This window comes from Oncorhynchus gorbuscha, linkage group LG08, assembly GCF_021184085.1.
Source record: "Oncorhynchus gorbuscha isolate QuinsamMale2020 ecotype Even-year linkage group LG08, OgorEven_v1.0, whole genome shotgun sequence".
NCBI classification, from domain to species: domain Eukaryota; kingdom Metazoa; phylum Chordata; class Actinopteri; order Salmoniformes; family Salmonidae; genus Oncorhynchus; species Oncorhynchus gorbuscha.
The window spans coordinates 54798066-54814128 of record NC_060180.1 but is presented as its reverse complement, the minus strand read 5'-3'; the positions used below and the strand labels follow the sequence as shown (position 1 = coordinate 54814128).

Below are 16063 nucleotides of genomic sequence, written 5' to 3'. Positions count from 1 at the left end.
GCAGAATGTGGTGTGGTGGAGGCATTTGAAATGAAATATTTGAAATGAAACATTTGAAATGTGGATGGAAATGGGGATTATGATCAGTGAGGTATTTTGGAGTCCAACTGATGACAGCTGAATTCTATAAACAACACTTCACAGAAGCAAGATTTATTCACTATTGGTTGCAAAAGGCACTGTGGATTCCTTGTCTAGTAGTCCCAAGTGAGGAATTTAAATATTTACATAAAGATTGTCATCTAAAAAGTATCCAATACTCATCCTGATAAATACGGTTGTGAAGTAGTTTACTCACCATGTGGTAGGTAGGCGCGGCTAACTTCAGACAGAACAATGAGGGAGTTATATTAACCTGAGCTGCGGTGCACCTGCCTATTGCCAATGACGTGACCTGGCAAAAGCACCGACGATATATTATCTGGCCCGGGTTACCCCGGTGGGAGGAGTTTGCAATCACTTTTCACCACTAAGCAAACTCCTCCCACCGGGGTAACCCGGGCCAGATAATAGAATCCTCTCATTGTTTTGACTGAACAGGAGATCGAGGGTGTGTGTTTAACTTAGTCAAAACAAGCAGGCTACTACAAGAATCACAGCACCAAAACAAGGAACATATGTTCTGTAGGACTGGCATCACAAAGTACGGTAAGACGGTCTGCATGTCGGTTCTTTAGTTGCTGACTGATATGTGGGTTTGCGGTATAGTTTCAGTTTGCATGTGCAATTCCGAACCTTGTTCAGTAGTCTACCTTCAAAGGTTGCCTGTTTTCTATGCTCGCCTCAGTTCAAGTTCAAAGCCGATTATGTCTACATGCTCGAATGCCAAAATTCAATACAGCATTAGCACTGCTTGTATCAATTGAAAAATAAGCCTACTTTTTATGGCATTCAGTGTTTACATAACCTTTAAATTAGAGACATGCCTTTTAACTTTACTAGTATAAAGCCTAATTTGTGGCTTCATGTAATATTTTGCTGTCAAATTACAGCTTCACCCAGGTATTCACAGAGCCATTTTCAGATGAATTTCAATGTAGACTTCATATTTAACCATTTTGGTTGCGTATCTTGCGTATGGAAAGTCCACGGACTTTGTCCTAGAAGGCTAAGTTGGCTAATTAAAGTTAATGTTCTTTGTGCAAACTTTAGCACTTGGGATAGGCCACTGTAGTAACTGTGGTAACCAGGTCACAGCACGGTATCCCTACTGCTGATAGAGGGATAATTAGAGAAGCTGGTGAACTGGTTTGGTTGGTATGTCAGTACTAACTATTTTCATGTGCTTTTTTTGGAGGAGGGGGGGGTAGACATGCATTCTGGAACTCACGACTGCTTCTTCAACTAAACTTCAACCTGAACTAAGCCCATAAGATTTCCTTGTTAAAGCTACATTGCATGTGTGACAATGTGTGTACAGGTGTTTTTGGAGACCCCTCTGGCAATTAATGCAGTTTTTTCGTTGTCTATTTGAACGACGTTTTCCAGAAACCCCAGCGCTCGTTTGGCAGGGAGAGTGGATGCCGAGTTCGAATCAAAAGGTGCATGTGTAACAATGTGTGTACAGGTGTTGGTGAAGATGAATGTCCTGAATGGACAATAGTTCAAAAATGGAACAAAAAGAAAATAGCCTAAAATTGGAGTGGAGTATATGTTTATGTTGGATAATTCATCGTTTCTTGTTGGAATCTGTTTTGTTGAGTAAGAATGCATATGCGGGAGACTGGTTTGAGGTGTTGAATGGTGAAGCATGTGCTGGGAAAAGTGGAGTCTGTCAGAGTGACCAGGAGTGTGGTCTTATTCTGATTAATTTTATTTCTGAAGAGCAGAGGAAGATTGCAGTGGGCCTCAAAAGAATCCGGACAACAGAAGTATCTTGCTTTGAACTCCGGAGCAGAGCGCTCATCGAAGGAGTCATCTCAGGGGTGACGACTGATGTTCAGGTTGAATACCTGCAGAGGAATTCTGGTATGGTTTGTGCCTGGCGTCTGACTCGCTGGGTGAATGGGGAAAAAGAAGAAATTCTGTTGGCCCCGATGTTTTCTTTGTAGTTTTTTTATATATATAAAGAGAACCTGCCTGTGATGCTTGGTTGTGTAAAATACGCTGTAAGATTTTCGTTCCCAAACCATTGCCGTGTAAAAAATTTGTAGGATTTGGCCATCTTTCATGTGTGTGCAGACGAACGGTATGTATCAGGACAATAGTGTTTCAATTGTGGTGGGGATCATGATCCCGAGTTCCTGGGGTGCCTTATAAGGGTGAAGGAGATTGAGTTAGCAAAAGTTTGAGCCGTCAATCTAATCACATGTGGAGGCGATTTTAAAAGAGTTGAGTTAAATTTTGCGATTGCCAATATACCATGGATGAACCCCAGCTTCCAGAGTAGTCTCCTGTGCTCAAAAGTGCTGTCTGCGGGAAGGAAAGATGGGCGAAATGGATGTTCTGTTTGATACTGACGGCATGCTGGGAGAAGATGAGAGCACAGAGAGTGAGAATGAGTGGTCTACAGTGGTGAAAAAGACAACAAACGAGAAGTGTGGTTGTGGTGGAAAATATGAAATGTTTGCTGGCCAATTCCTTTGTCGTCTTGAGGAAAAACTGTGAAGCGTTGGAGGATAATGTGGCAACGGTCAGTCACAAGAAGTGGTCCTATTTACATTTTTCGTGAGTCTGTGGAGCAGAAAAAGCGTGTTTTATGCCTCAAACATATCAGAATGGAATGTTTTCTGTTTTGATTTTTGAAGAAGGGCGTCTATCAAGGGGGTTATCTCTAGGGTGTTTTAATTATCATTTCAGGCTAAATTGCAAGAGCTGTCCTTTTGCAGAAAGAGGAGAACAGCTGGTTGCTTCCTGTCTGTCTGGAGTGATGTTTTACATCATGGAGAACCAGAGAGCTATCCCAGGGTCTCCATACATCCCAGACCACAGACAATCTCGCTGGTGCGCCTGCCTGAATAGCGCATGGAGACTCCTGCACCTTACAACACACAACTGTTACCATTTCACCACTGCACTATTCCATTAATTTAAGGACCAAATACTTTACATGACTACACTGTACTTTATTCTTCATTTGGATCCCAATTATGAAAGATATTCCATTTGGTGGTATCTCTGTAATTACTTTTATTTCTTTTCTTTGTCTGGGTGATATCAGTTCAGTGCTTTATCAGTTCAGTAATTTTTAAGAATGCTTCCCTTACACTATGCTTTTGTTATTTCGATAAGGTTAGACACACTACCTTGTATTCTTGTTTATCTCCCTAATAAACACACATTTTATATATAGGGATGCACAATATATCGGTTAACATATCGGAATCCGCCGGAATATTTTCATGCGAATATTCTAAATTCCGCATGAAGAAAATATGTGCATTTTCCCACCAGGGTTTGCACCAAACTGACTTGTTCCCATAAAAATCAGTGCATGATGACATAGCGCACACAAATTGCTTAAGTTGTCAGCTTCCTGAATACCAATCTAAATGTTCAACCCTACCGATTAGTTTTGGTACGAAGACTGATGGGTTAAATAGCAAATGTCCCTACTCTGGTCTTGGCATGTACCTGCGAGCTGTTGGCCAGAGCGCACAAGTAAAGATCAACATGTCACCAAAATAAGACCCTCAATATTTATTGCAAAGGAGCATCAAGCTCATCACCATGGACTTTCACCACCCTGTGAAGTTCATCATGATTTATAGGGTGTCCAATCAAACACGCATCTTTTGACCAATGGGTAAAATATTTGAATCCTCTAAGAGAGCCAATGGTCCAAAACTCATGTCTCTATCATTATCAGTTAAGTTATTATGGTGTTTACCTTTGTAGGATGGCCAAAAGTATGGTGACTAAATCAATGGAGGGCCAGAGCAGGAGAAAAAAGTAAAGTAAAAATTAAGATTTTTCTTCCTCTTTGATGTCAGCCAATCAGATCAGCTCTGAAAAAGATCTGACTTGAAAAGAGCTGATGTGATTGGTCAAAAGGCCAATTCGTGAAATAAATATCAGAATTGGGATGCCTGTGTAATATGCAGCGTTTGATTTTCACGGTAAATATTCAGTTTTAGGATAAAAGGAGTTAGTATTTTATTTTTTATTGTAAAAGGAGGCTATTAGGCAGTATGAAGAATGAATGTTTACAGTCATTCAATATAATGAGCGGCAGGTAGTCTAGTGGTTAAGAGCAGTAACCGAGAGGTCGCTGGTTCATACTAGGTGAAAAATCTATTGATCGAATCTAATTTTATTTGTCACATGCGCCAAATACATGACTTACTTACAAGCCCTTAACCAACAATGCAGTTCAAGAAATAGAGTGAAGAAAATATTTAATAAATAAATGTAGGTAGATAATAAACAGTGAGTAGCAGCAGTGTAAAAACAAATGGGGGGTCAATGTAAATAGTCCGGGTGGCCATTTGATTAATTGTTCAGCAGTCTTATGGCTTGTGGGTAGAAGCTGTTAAGGAGCCCTTGAGCAAGGCACTTAAACCTTAATTGCTATAGGGTTGTCGTCAATGGCAGATCCCTGGCCGTGACCCCACTCTCAAGAGGAGTGGGCTATGAAAAAAAAACAAATTTTCAATTCATACATGCGTATAAAATACTGTATGTACACTTAAACTAGCAACATGCATGCCCCAGCTACCTTAGATCTGTCTTTTTCAGCCAGCTCTAGTTCCTTGCTTAAATGTTACGCTTGCGACTCTTTCATACACGTGCTTGTGCCTGTCGTTTTTTCCCTTTTAATGGTGCGACCATGTAGATATTTGTAATGTTCTGTCAAACACACCCCGGTAATGGCTGAAATTGGGTCAATGTCTTTCATCAGGGAATCGTTTAATACAGTTTAAAAGTTGACAAGTCATATGCGCTGAAATAAAAGCATCTTCCGAAAAATGACTTATATTGTTTGATTTCACAAAAAAACTTCAATTTTGTATAGATGTGTGTAATCTAAAGCCAAGCATGTTGATTTTTAATCCAAGGCCATCCTGCTATTGCCACAGAATGTGACAACAACAGTAATTAATGAGGCAGTGTAAACCGGGCTGGTGAGTGCAGGTAGGCCTAGACAGCACATTTTTGGTAGTTGCAAACCTTCTCCACCCATTTGTTAATATGCAAATACCCCCTTTATTTAAAACCAAAATATTTTGAATTCCCACCCAAGTCCTTCATACATTATTTGCCTGTGCAGTAAAATGTTTTAAAATCAAATTTTATTGGTCACATACACATGGTTAGCAGATTTTAATGCCAGTGTAGTGAAATGCTTGTGCTTCTAGTTCTGACCTTGCATTATGTAAAAAGTAATCTAACAATTTCAAAACAACTACACACAAGTGTAAAGGAATGAATATGTACATATAAATATATGGATGAGCGATGGCCGAGCGGCATAGGCAAGATTCAGTAGATGGTATAGAGTACAGTATATACATATGAGATGAGTAATGTAGGGTATGTAAACATTATATAAAGTGGCATTGTTTAAAGTGACACGCTTTATTACAGGGCTTTGTATGCGTTGTGGAAGTTAGAGTAGCAATGATCCAGAATGTGTCGCGCATTCGATATGCTGATAATTTAGGGAGCCTTGTTTTCAGATTAGCTTTGTTAAAATCCCCAGCTACAATAAATGCAGCCTCAGGATATATGTTTTCCAGTTTAGTCCAATGAAGTTCTTTCAGGGCGGTCGAGGTATCTGCTTGGGGGTGATATACATGGCTGTGATTATAATCGAAGAGGATTCTGTTGGTAGATAATGCGGTCGGCATTTGATTGTAAGGAATTCTAGGTCAGGTGAACAAAAGGACTTGAGTTCCTGTATGTTGTTATGATCACACCACAACTCGTTAATCATAAGGCATACACCCCCGCCCTTCTTCTTACCAGAGAGATGTTTGTTTCTGTCTGCGTGATGCATGAAGAAACCGGGTGGCTATACCGACTCTAACATATCCGGAGTGAGCCATGTTTCCATGAAGAAGAGAATGTTACAATCTCTGATGTCTCTCTGGAAGGTAAACCTTGCTCGAATTTCGTCTACCTTGTTCTCAAGAGACTGGACATTGGCAAGTAGTACACTCGGGCTCCTGACCAGAAGACCGCTCCGTCTGCCCCTTCTGCGGCGTCGTTGTTTTGGGTTGCCTACTGGGAGCCAATCCATTGTCCTGGGTGGTGGTCCAAACCGAGGATCCGCTTCAGGAAAGTCGTATTCCTGGTCGTAATGTTGGTGAGTTGATGTTGCTCTTATATTCAATAGTTTTTCCCGGCTGTATGTAATAAGACTTAAGATTTCCTGGGGTAACAGTGTAAGAAATAATACATAAAAAAACAAAATACTGCATAGTTTCCTAAGAACGCGAAGCAAGGCGACCATCGCGAACGTGAAGCGAGGCAACCATTACGTGCTATCATTCAGTCAATATCTGATAGATTTTCTGTTTCTAATTGTACATGTGTGAAATAGGACACATGTAAGCACCTACCTAATATTGTTATTATGGAATGTTAGTTTTGTACTCGATACATGTGTACCATACCTTTTTTGAGCTTGCTCAAATATGGAATAACATAATCTGTGCAGTAGGCTAGAATTGAGATGGTATGTCCTCAATACACAAAGTAAATCCTGGATAGTTCATTTTCCTAAACAGCTGAGCTACATAGATGCATATCATTATAAGAAGTCTACTTTGTTATTTGTTATATTATTCATCTTGGCCAGCTAGGTGAAACAAAATTATGGAACAGACAAGGTAAAAAATACTTTGCTAAAAGTCTGTGCTTACTGATCTGATTCTGTTCCTATGGTGGGGCTGGAAATGCAGGCATGCCAGGCATTGATTTAGATGTATTTATTTTATGAGTGAAATTATATCTGAAAATATATTTTCAAGAGCTTGAACATCAAGTAATGAAGCCCAATTCAGATTCAACTGCCGGCATGAGACCAGACGAGATCAAAGTTAGTTTTAGAATGTTGTGTTGTAGGCTACAACAGCTCAACACGACGAGCAGTGTTGCCAATGATTTTTGTTGCACAAATGCGGTCCCCAATGTAGCATTTTCGCCCCCTCTCCCGCATCACAATCCCATCCCTTGTGTTTCTCTGCCGGTGTGTGCACCTGTGCTGTAAGGTGGTTAAATACTACAATAGAAACTCTCGGTGTCAACACTCCCCAAGATGTCGCTAGCCTCTTTTACCAATAAAAGTCACTGGAGGGGCCTGACACCTCCTTAAAAAATATAGTGACAAAGTCGCAAAATTGGCAAAACTGAAGACAAGACTTTCAGTTGAGACAGTTTGTAGCAAAGGAGTGTCATGAAATACACACATTAGATAAATATTGCGATGCATCCAGCTGCAGACCCACAGTAGCCTGTGACTAAAACTAGCCTGTCTTTAAAACCAATACTATCGCCATCTACTGGCTTTGGTTAATCCCTACCACATACAGGTAACTGCCAAAATAAAGGGATAAAAAGTATATTGAAAGCAGGTGCTTCCACACAGGTGTGGTTTTGGAGTTAATTAAGCAATTAACATCCCATTGTGCTATCATCATGCATAAAAATGCCCCTTTGACCATTATTTTGGTTACCAAGACTAGAAGAAGAGATTTCAGGAGCTGATTGTGAACCACAAGTGGAACCAGGCTGGACACTCCCCTATCCTATCAGGGACCCCAGCCACCCAAACCATGTCTGGTTCTCCCCGCTTCAATCGCTTAGACGTAGGCAGTACAGGAGCATCATGGCAAAAACTGAAAGCGTGGCCAATAGTTTCTATCCTCAGACCATCAGGCTGCTGAATAGCCCACACTAGTCAGCTACCCCCTCCCCCCTCCTGCTACTTCCCCAATGGACATTATTTTATTTCAGTTAGTCCTGAATGTTGGAGCTCGATTATTACCATTTTCACACTGTACCTTGCAATCACACCTGCAACCCTGTACATGTGACTATTAAATAAGGGGTCTCAAAGGAGCATAGAGAATTTAAAGGGCATGTGTCTCAGTCATCAGATTTCAACCCAATTTAATACTTATGGGAGATTCTGCAGTGCCACCACCATCAACAAAACACGAAATGATGGAATTTCTTGTGGATGGTTGGTGTTGGATCCCTCCAATAGAGTTTCATACACTTGTAGAATCTATGCCAAGGCGCATTGGAGCTGTTATGGCGGCTCATGGTGGCCCAACGCCCTTTTTAAGCCACTTTGTTGGTGTTTCATCAATTGTATTATTTTACCTGTTACATGTGAACTTATCCTTTCCTTCTTCCTAGGAAATAGGAAAGGTAAGGAGATAGGAAATGAAGCTAGTAAAGGAGGAGATGAAATGGAAGGAGGAAAATAAAGCAGGAAAGGGAGCAAGGAATGGAATCTAGGAAATAAAAGGAGGAGTTCACATGTATGTGGTAGGGATTAACCACTGCCAGTAGATGGTGATGTATTGGTTTTAGAGACAAACTGGTTTTAGTCACAGGCCGCTGCGGGGCTGGATACTATTGTAAATATCAGCAAGCTAGACTAGATATGTGCAGCAAAAAAGCTAACTATCGCTCTGCTTGGCTAGCTGCTTGACTGAACACAGAATGTTTGCGTACTGTTCTTTGATTGGCTAAATGGATCCGTCTTGTCGTAAGACTTCGGCTAACGATTCGAATCTTGGAAACTCCAACCAAAGACATCATGTTCTAAAACTAGACTGCTCAGATTAAACAAACTGTTGCGTGATGTCTCAATTTACATATCTGAACTGGGCTTTATAATCATGGCTAGTCAATTCTGTGCCCGTAGACTAGTGTGAAGAAAAGTAGCTAGCTAGAGCTAACAAATATCAACATGACTTTCAGACCAGACTTCAGAAATATAACAGGTCAAGTAACGTTATACACAAGTTGGCTAGTAACAACCATCTTTTGAAGCCACATTTTATAATCAAATTAAACAAACCAATGTCAGTCAGCTAACAACCTAGCCACAATAGCTAACAATATCAAGCTAGCTAATACGAACTAATGGATGCGTGTCTTGAAAACAATAATAAAAACAAGTAATCTAAAATAGAGCCCTAGCATGAATATTTAGAATTAAATTTAAAAACTGACATTTAACTTTATATCTAGAAATATATTATATCTAGTTAGCAATATTGTACCTTTTCAGCAGAAAATATGCAAACTCTGTCGTTTTTGAATCCCTTCAATCAAATGTATTTATAAAGCCCTATTTACTTCAGCCGATGTCACAAAGTGCTGTACAGAAACCCAGCCTAAAACCCCAAACAGCAAGCAATGCAGTTGTAGAAGCACGGTAGCTAGGGAAAACTCCCTAGAAAGGCAGGAACCTAGGAAGAAACGTAGAGAGGGACCATGCTCTGAGGGGTGGCCAGTTTTCTTCTGGCTGTGCCGGGTGGAGAATATAACAGTACATGGCTAAGATGTTCATAGATGACCAGGAGGGTCTAATAATAATAATTAATAATCACAGTGGTTGTGGAGGGTGCACCTCGGGAGTAAATGTCAGTTGGCTTTTCATAGCCGAGCATTCGGTTAGAGACATCAGGTGCGGTAGAGAAAAAGTGTGAATGCAGATCCGAGGTTTACTCTCGTCTTGGCCTGTGCTTTATTGCTTTCCGTTTTCGCCTGTCTGCTCTCCAAAGTTCTCTGTTTCTTTGGCGTATATAGAGGAGTAGCTGCTGCTGCGTTAGGTCGTTGGCCCCTCACATCTGCCATGTCTGTAAGATGGCTATCTCTGCTCGCCAAGTCTAGACATGGGCTCAGCTTGCTAGCTATCATACCCCTACCAGTTAGAATATCCCTAAGCTACGGAAACACGTCACTCATTATCCACAGCACAGAATATGTTGGGAAAATCTGACCCGACAGGGAAAATTGTTGTCAGGCAGGCCAGAGGCGTAATATTATTACTTTTGCTTTACATTGGATGAACACTAGCGACTTACTGGAGCAGAAAAAAGTTACAAAATGCCGCTTTAAGAAATGTGCAACAATGTCATGCAGGAACTTTGCCATGGGGCTGCTGAGTGATAAAGATCTAGTGGTCAACATTCTTGCCAGTCCAGATCAGAAACAGGTTTGCTCATTTGCTTAGTTTCTTTTCCTGTTTTGGTTAATGACAAAATAGGCTTATTGTGCTTTATTCTTAGTCACAGGGTCTTGAAGCGGACACACACAGAGAGCTCAGTGGGCTGGACATGACCAAGTAGTCTTTTTGCTTTTTCAGTATGAGTTATTTTAATGAGGATTACCGAATCACACACTGACTTGACAAATGTCTTCTCTCTAATAGGGTTGATGGAGCCAGACTTGGATTAAACTAAGTACTGTGACACAACATCTGTAAAGAAGAGAGGAGGAGAGACGTCAAGAGCAGAAACATCTGTAAATCTCTAAGAGTTCCCTAATCTGCATATTCATACCACGGGAACCACAGACTGTTTGTGGTTTGACATCTTGTGACTGTCATTGACACAACAGACCAAACTCATCATAATGGAATCTCTCTCACAACAAGAGTCCATTCTAGATTGTCAGATCTCACAACAAGACTCCATGTTAGAATGTCAGATCTGTTTCAACTATTACAGTTTGTGGCGTAGGCCCAAGCTCCTGGACTGCCAGCACACCTGCTGCTCAGTGTGCTTGACCCAGATGAGGATGAGCCAGAGTGAGCTGCGCTGCCCCTGGTGTCGCTGTGTCACCACTTTGCCCCCAGGGGTCTCTGTCTCCCAACTCCTAGATGACCCGGACACTATGGCCATCATCTCTGTCCCATACACACCTGTCTTCATGCGGCTGCCGTGTAACACCTACCTTCCAGTAGAACACCATGAGAGGGCTACAGGGATGGAGGAGGAACATGGAATGAGGGAAGGGGAGGAAGGTAGTTGTAAGAGCGCATTTGGAACCAGGTTCTGCTTAGTGGCTGTTGTGGGATTTGTCCTACTCTTACTTGTGTACATTATACTGCACAGCATGACCTGCAACTCAGAACGGTTCACCATGATATCCTGTGGCTGAAAGACTTGATGATGATAATAATAAGCTATTTGGGATCTTTATATCTCACTCCCCAAAATTACAGGACATTGTCACAATGCCAACATTCAGGTTATTTCTTAACCATGAATAGTACTGCCATACTGAAATGGTTGCCATACTTTGTATTTCAAATGTGTTCAGATATATTGAATCATTATTTATTTATTTTTTTCCAAATTATTTCTCTTGTCTTTGTGCAATAGAAAGTTAAAAAATTAAACAAATCACCATTATGCTTCTCTGTTGTGATTCACCCAGAAAGCACAAATGTTATTGTCACATACACATTTAGCAGATGTTATTGCGGGTGTAGCGAAAGGCTTACTTGTGTTAATTCATATGAAAAACATAAAACTGACCCATTTTTAGAGGTCTGTGATTTGTATTTCTTCAAGTCTTCCTTTTCACCTACAGATGATGCTATTTGACTTTTTTAGTGACATTTTAATCTTTAGGTCCCACACAATCAAGGCTCTAAATTAATATTTTTAAGATGGAAGAACTGTCAGAAAAGCAAAAACATTTTTGCCCATCAAGACCTGAATCCAGACCGCTGTCAATACAGGGTTTAATCTAATCATTTCATCACTGGTAAGTCAAGTCTGATCGATTTCAAGTTTAGTTTCACTGTTTTGCTAACCATGTGTTAGCCAAAATTAGCTAGGCTGGATAGCTTGTAGTCTAGTCACAAGCATGTGTCGCTTGGGTTTCAAGTTTTGGGGAAGCACTTTTTTTTTTACCATTAAAAATGCCCCTTTTATAACATGCCTCTGGCATTGCAGTTGCTGACTAATGTAAGCCTACTATTCCTAATGTGATGAATAGATTGGATAGTGATGATTTATGCTATTAATAAGCACATAGTGGCATAGGCTATATCAGAGACGTTTCTTTCCGTTGCACTGAAAAATATGGCTTTTGTCAAACATTTAATGCAATTATACTACACTTTATAGGACTGGGGAGTGGAGACATTAGCAGAATCTTTTTTAAATAATGCTCTACTGACATTGATAACAGATCAATAAAAACGACCCCGTCTTGAAAGAAACCATGTAATCTAGGTCGCTTTTGTCAAATTAATGTAGAAGGTTTAGCTAAAATGCAACAACTTTTTTTCTGAACCTTAACCTAATTCTCCTAACCTGCTGTGTAAATTCTCCTAATCTGCCATGAAATGTCAAATATTACATTAATTTGACCACAGCTGGATCCCTTGAAAAGGGGAGACGCAAATTGTACAATATGACATCCATATAAAAAATTGAATCAAATTTTATTTGTCACGTGCCGAATACAACAGGTTGCCTTACAGTGAAATGCTTACTTAAAAGCCCTTAACCAACAATGCAGTATTTAAGAAAAATAAGTGTTAAAGTATTAACTAAACAAGTAAAAAAAAAAATATATATATATATACTGTATGTGTGTGTATATGAAAGATCAACAATAAAATAAGACTATATACAGGGGCTACCGGTACAGAGTCAATGTGCGGGGGCACAGGTTAGTCAAGGTAATATGTACATGTAGGTAGAGGTAAAGTGACTATGCATCGATAATAAGTAGCAGCATTGTAAAAATGGGAGGGGGGGGCAATGCAATTAGTTTCTTTAGTCATTTGATTAGCTGTTCAGGAGTCTTATGGCTTGGGTGTAGAAGCTGTTAAGAAGTCTTTTGGACGTCAATTTGGCACTCCGGTACTGCTTGCCATGCGGTAGCAGAGAGAACAGTCTATGACTAGGGTGGCTGGAGTCTTTGGCAATTTTTAGTGCATTCCTCTGACACCGCCTGTTATAGAGGTCCTGGATGGCAGGAAGCTTGGTCCCAGTGATGTACTGGGCCGTAGCACTACCCTCTGTAGTGCCTTGGGGTCGGAGGCCGAGCAGTTGCCATACCAGGCAGTGATGCAACCAGTCAGGATGCTCTCTGGTGCAGCTGTAGAACTTTTTGAGGATCTGAGGACCCATGCCAAACTTTTTCAGTCTACTGACTGTCTTGGTGTGTTTGGACCATGATCGTTTGTTGATGACGTGGACACCAAGGAACTTAACTCTCAACCTGCTCCACTACAGCCTGGTTGATGAGAATGGGGGCGTGCTCGGGCCTCCTTTTCCTGTAATTCACAATCGTCTCCATTGTCTTGATCACGTTGAGGGAGAGGTAGTTATCCTGGCACCACACTACCAGGTCTCTGACCTCCCTATAGGCTGTCTCATCATTGTCCGTGATTAGGCCTACCACTGTTGTGTCATCGCAAACTTAATGATGGCGTTGCGTTGTGCTTGGCCATGCAGTCATGGGTGAACAGGGAGTACAGGAGGCGAATGAGCACATATTCCTGAGGGGCCCCCGTGTTGAGGATCAGCGTGGCAGATGTGTTGTTACCTACCCTCACCACCTGGAGTGGCCCATCAGGAATTCCAGGACTCTGTTAAGGAGGAATGTGTTCAGTCCCATGGTCCTTAGCTTAGTGATGACCTTTTGAGGGCACTATGGTGTTGAACGCTGAGCTGTAGTCAATGCACAGCATTATCATGTACAGTAGGTGTTATTTTTGTCCAAGTGGAAAGGGCAGTGTGGAGTGCAATATAGATTGCATCATATGTGGATCTGTTGGGGTGGTATACAAATTGGAGTGGCTCTAGGGTTTCTGTGATAATGGTGTTTATGTGAGCCATGACCAGCCTTTCAAAGCACTTCATGGCTACAGATGTGAGTGCTACGGGTCGGTAGTAATTTAGGCAGGTTACCTTGGTGTTCTTGGGCACAGGGACTATGGTGGTCTGCTTGAAACATGTTGGTATTACAGACTCTGTCAGGGACAGGTTGAAAATGTCAGTGAAGACACTTGCCAGTTGGTCAGTGCATGCTTGGAGTACACCTGCTGGTAATCCATCAGGCCCTGTGGCCTTGTGAATGTTGACCTGTTTTAAAGGTTTTACTCGCATCGGCTACGGAGAGCGTGATCACACAGTCATCTGGAACAGCTGATGCTCTCATGCATGCTTCAGTGTCGATTGCCTCGAAGCGAGCATAGAAGTTACTTCGCTCTTCTGGCAGGCTCGTGTCACTGCGCAGCTCGAGGCTGTGCTTCCCTTTGTAGACTAATAGTTTGCAAGCCCTGCCACATCTGACGAGCGTTGGCGCTGGTGTAGTACGATTCAATCTTAGTCCTGTATTGACATTTTGCCTGTTTAATGGTTTTGTCGGAGGGCATAGCGGGATTGCTTATAAGCGTCCGGGTTAGAGTCCCGCTCCTTGAAGCGGAAGCTCTACCCTTTTAGCTCAGTGCGGTTGTTGCCTGTCTTCCATGGCTTCTGGTTGGGGTATGTACGTACGGTTAATGTGGGGACGACGTCATCGATGCACTTATTGATGAAGCCAGTGACCGATGTAGTGTACTCCTCAATGCCATCGGAAGAATCCCAGAATATATTCCAGTCCGTGTGCTAGCAAAACAGTCCTGTAGCTTAGGATCTGTGTCATTTGACCACTTCTGTATATCCTGGAGGACATTATTTTCCCACAAAACTCCAATGGTAATAACCCAATGATAATTTGATAAGTTTATTCATAAGAGGAGGGAAAATGTATGGCCATTACAGCATATGACAAAAGCCACAATGGGATGTGACAACCTAATTTGTTGACTTGGTTGATCCAGTCCAACAATAAATGATATCCATAAGACATTAAAACACCCATTAAAAACAACCAAATACTTAAGAGCCCTGATTGTATATGTGACCTGAATAAGTGATTTTCTAACATCAGGCGTGCTTCTCATTTGTTTATGTACTGTAGGTTTCCCAGCTGACCTCTATCAAGACACCCATGTCAACTGGATTCCCACTGTGAAGAGGAGCAACATCAGTTTCTCCTTCATCTTGATCATGTTCCAAATATGAAAGGAGTGTCGTGGAAATGTCCTCTATTTACCAAATCATGAGCGCAAACCACAACACAAGTCAGAGTTAGTTATCAAAGTCCATCTTTAATTATATGAGCTCTATCACACCCCTGTGACTCTCAGATCAATTCAGTGTCTATCAATGAATTCTCTGAGAGCCCCATCTACATTGCAACTGAGATCCTTTAATAGCAAAGAACACACATAGTCAGACAGCATAGACATAATATATCGTTCAGCTTTGTCTCCTTACTCAAACCCAGAACTATAAACCAATCCTCCATATCAACAGGCATATATCAAATTGTCATTTAGATACAACCAATTCTAAATACAACCAATCCTGGACAAGCTCACGGGGAGCATAGAATGATTCCAGACACTGCCATCCTCCTCTCCCCGATGGGAAAAGTAGGGAGTGACTGGCACACAGACACAGTGGGGCAAAAGATATGTTTACACATGATGACACCTTGACCTCTCCCCTCTCTGCGGCCCATGCAACTTAGTCTTGACATAGAACAGATACTGCATCCCTGCCACAGTATTATACAAAAATAACATTCTTGATGAGAAGTAACTTACAAACATATGATGAATATAAAACATCTTACCAATGTTACCAACCAATTCTGATTATTCCCCAACAGGAGACATCCCTCAGTTATCTGAGATGGTTGTCATATGCTGTGCTTTGGAAAATCTGAATGATTCTGTTGTGTCAGATATGTAGAGGGCACCTTCACCTTGTCGTCATGACTAAACTGCCCCCTCAAAGTGTGTGTGTGTAATTTGGAACTTGTAAAAGACTATCGTTTGTATTGTAAACATGCTGTACTTAAATAATATATTATTGTATGGGTGAAATGAAATTATTTTGCTATCTCTTCTTTGCCTAGCCCCATTGAATAAAAAGCATTTCTTATAGCCCAACTTTTGTCTTTATTTTACAATTTAATCACATTCCGCGTAGACAATGTAATTGCCGTGGTAGTCTTAGGCAAACAATCTTCATTATCACAGTGGCACCACCAAGTGCCACTCAGACCTTCTGGGAGAAAA

The 16063-nt window shown here is 41.2% G+C and overlaps 1 protein-coding gene across 1 annotated transcript; it reads left to right on the top strand.

Annotated features, from left to right (window-relative positions):
* Positions 1-522: 522 nt before the first annotated feature.
* On the top strand, positions 523-15140 carry LOC124041842 (E3 ubiquitin-protein ligase rnf152-B-like). The gene is made up of 3 exons (XM_046359907.1): positions 523-648; positions 10337-10930; positions 14896-15140. The coding sequence occupies exons 2-3, from the start codon at positions 10540-10542 to the stop codon at positions 14997-14999; spliced, it is 495 nt and encodes a 164-aa protein (XP_046215863.1). The 5' UTR covers positions 523-648; positions 10337-10539; the 3' UTR covers positions 15000-15140.
* Positions 15141-16063: the final 923 nt, after the last annotated feature.

Coding starts and splice junctions, on each gene's coding strand:
- LOC124041842 (XM_046359907.1), top strand. CDS start 10,540: ATGGAATCTCTCTCACAACAAGAGTCCATTCTAGATTGTCAGATCTCA. Junction 10,931..14,895: donor AATGAGGGAAGGGGAGGAAG/GTAGTTGTAAGA, acceptor TATGTACTGTAG/GTTTCCCAGCTGACCTCTAT.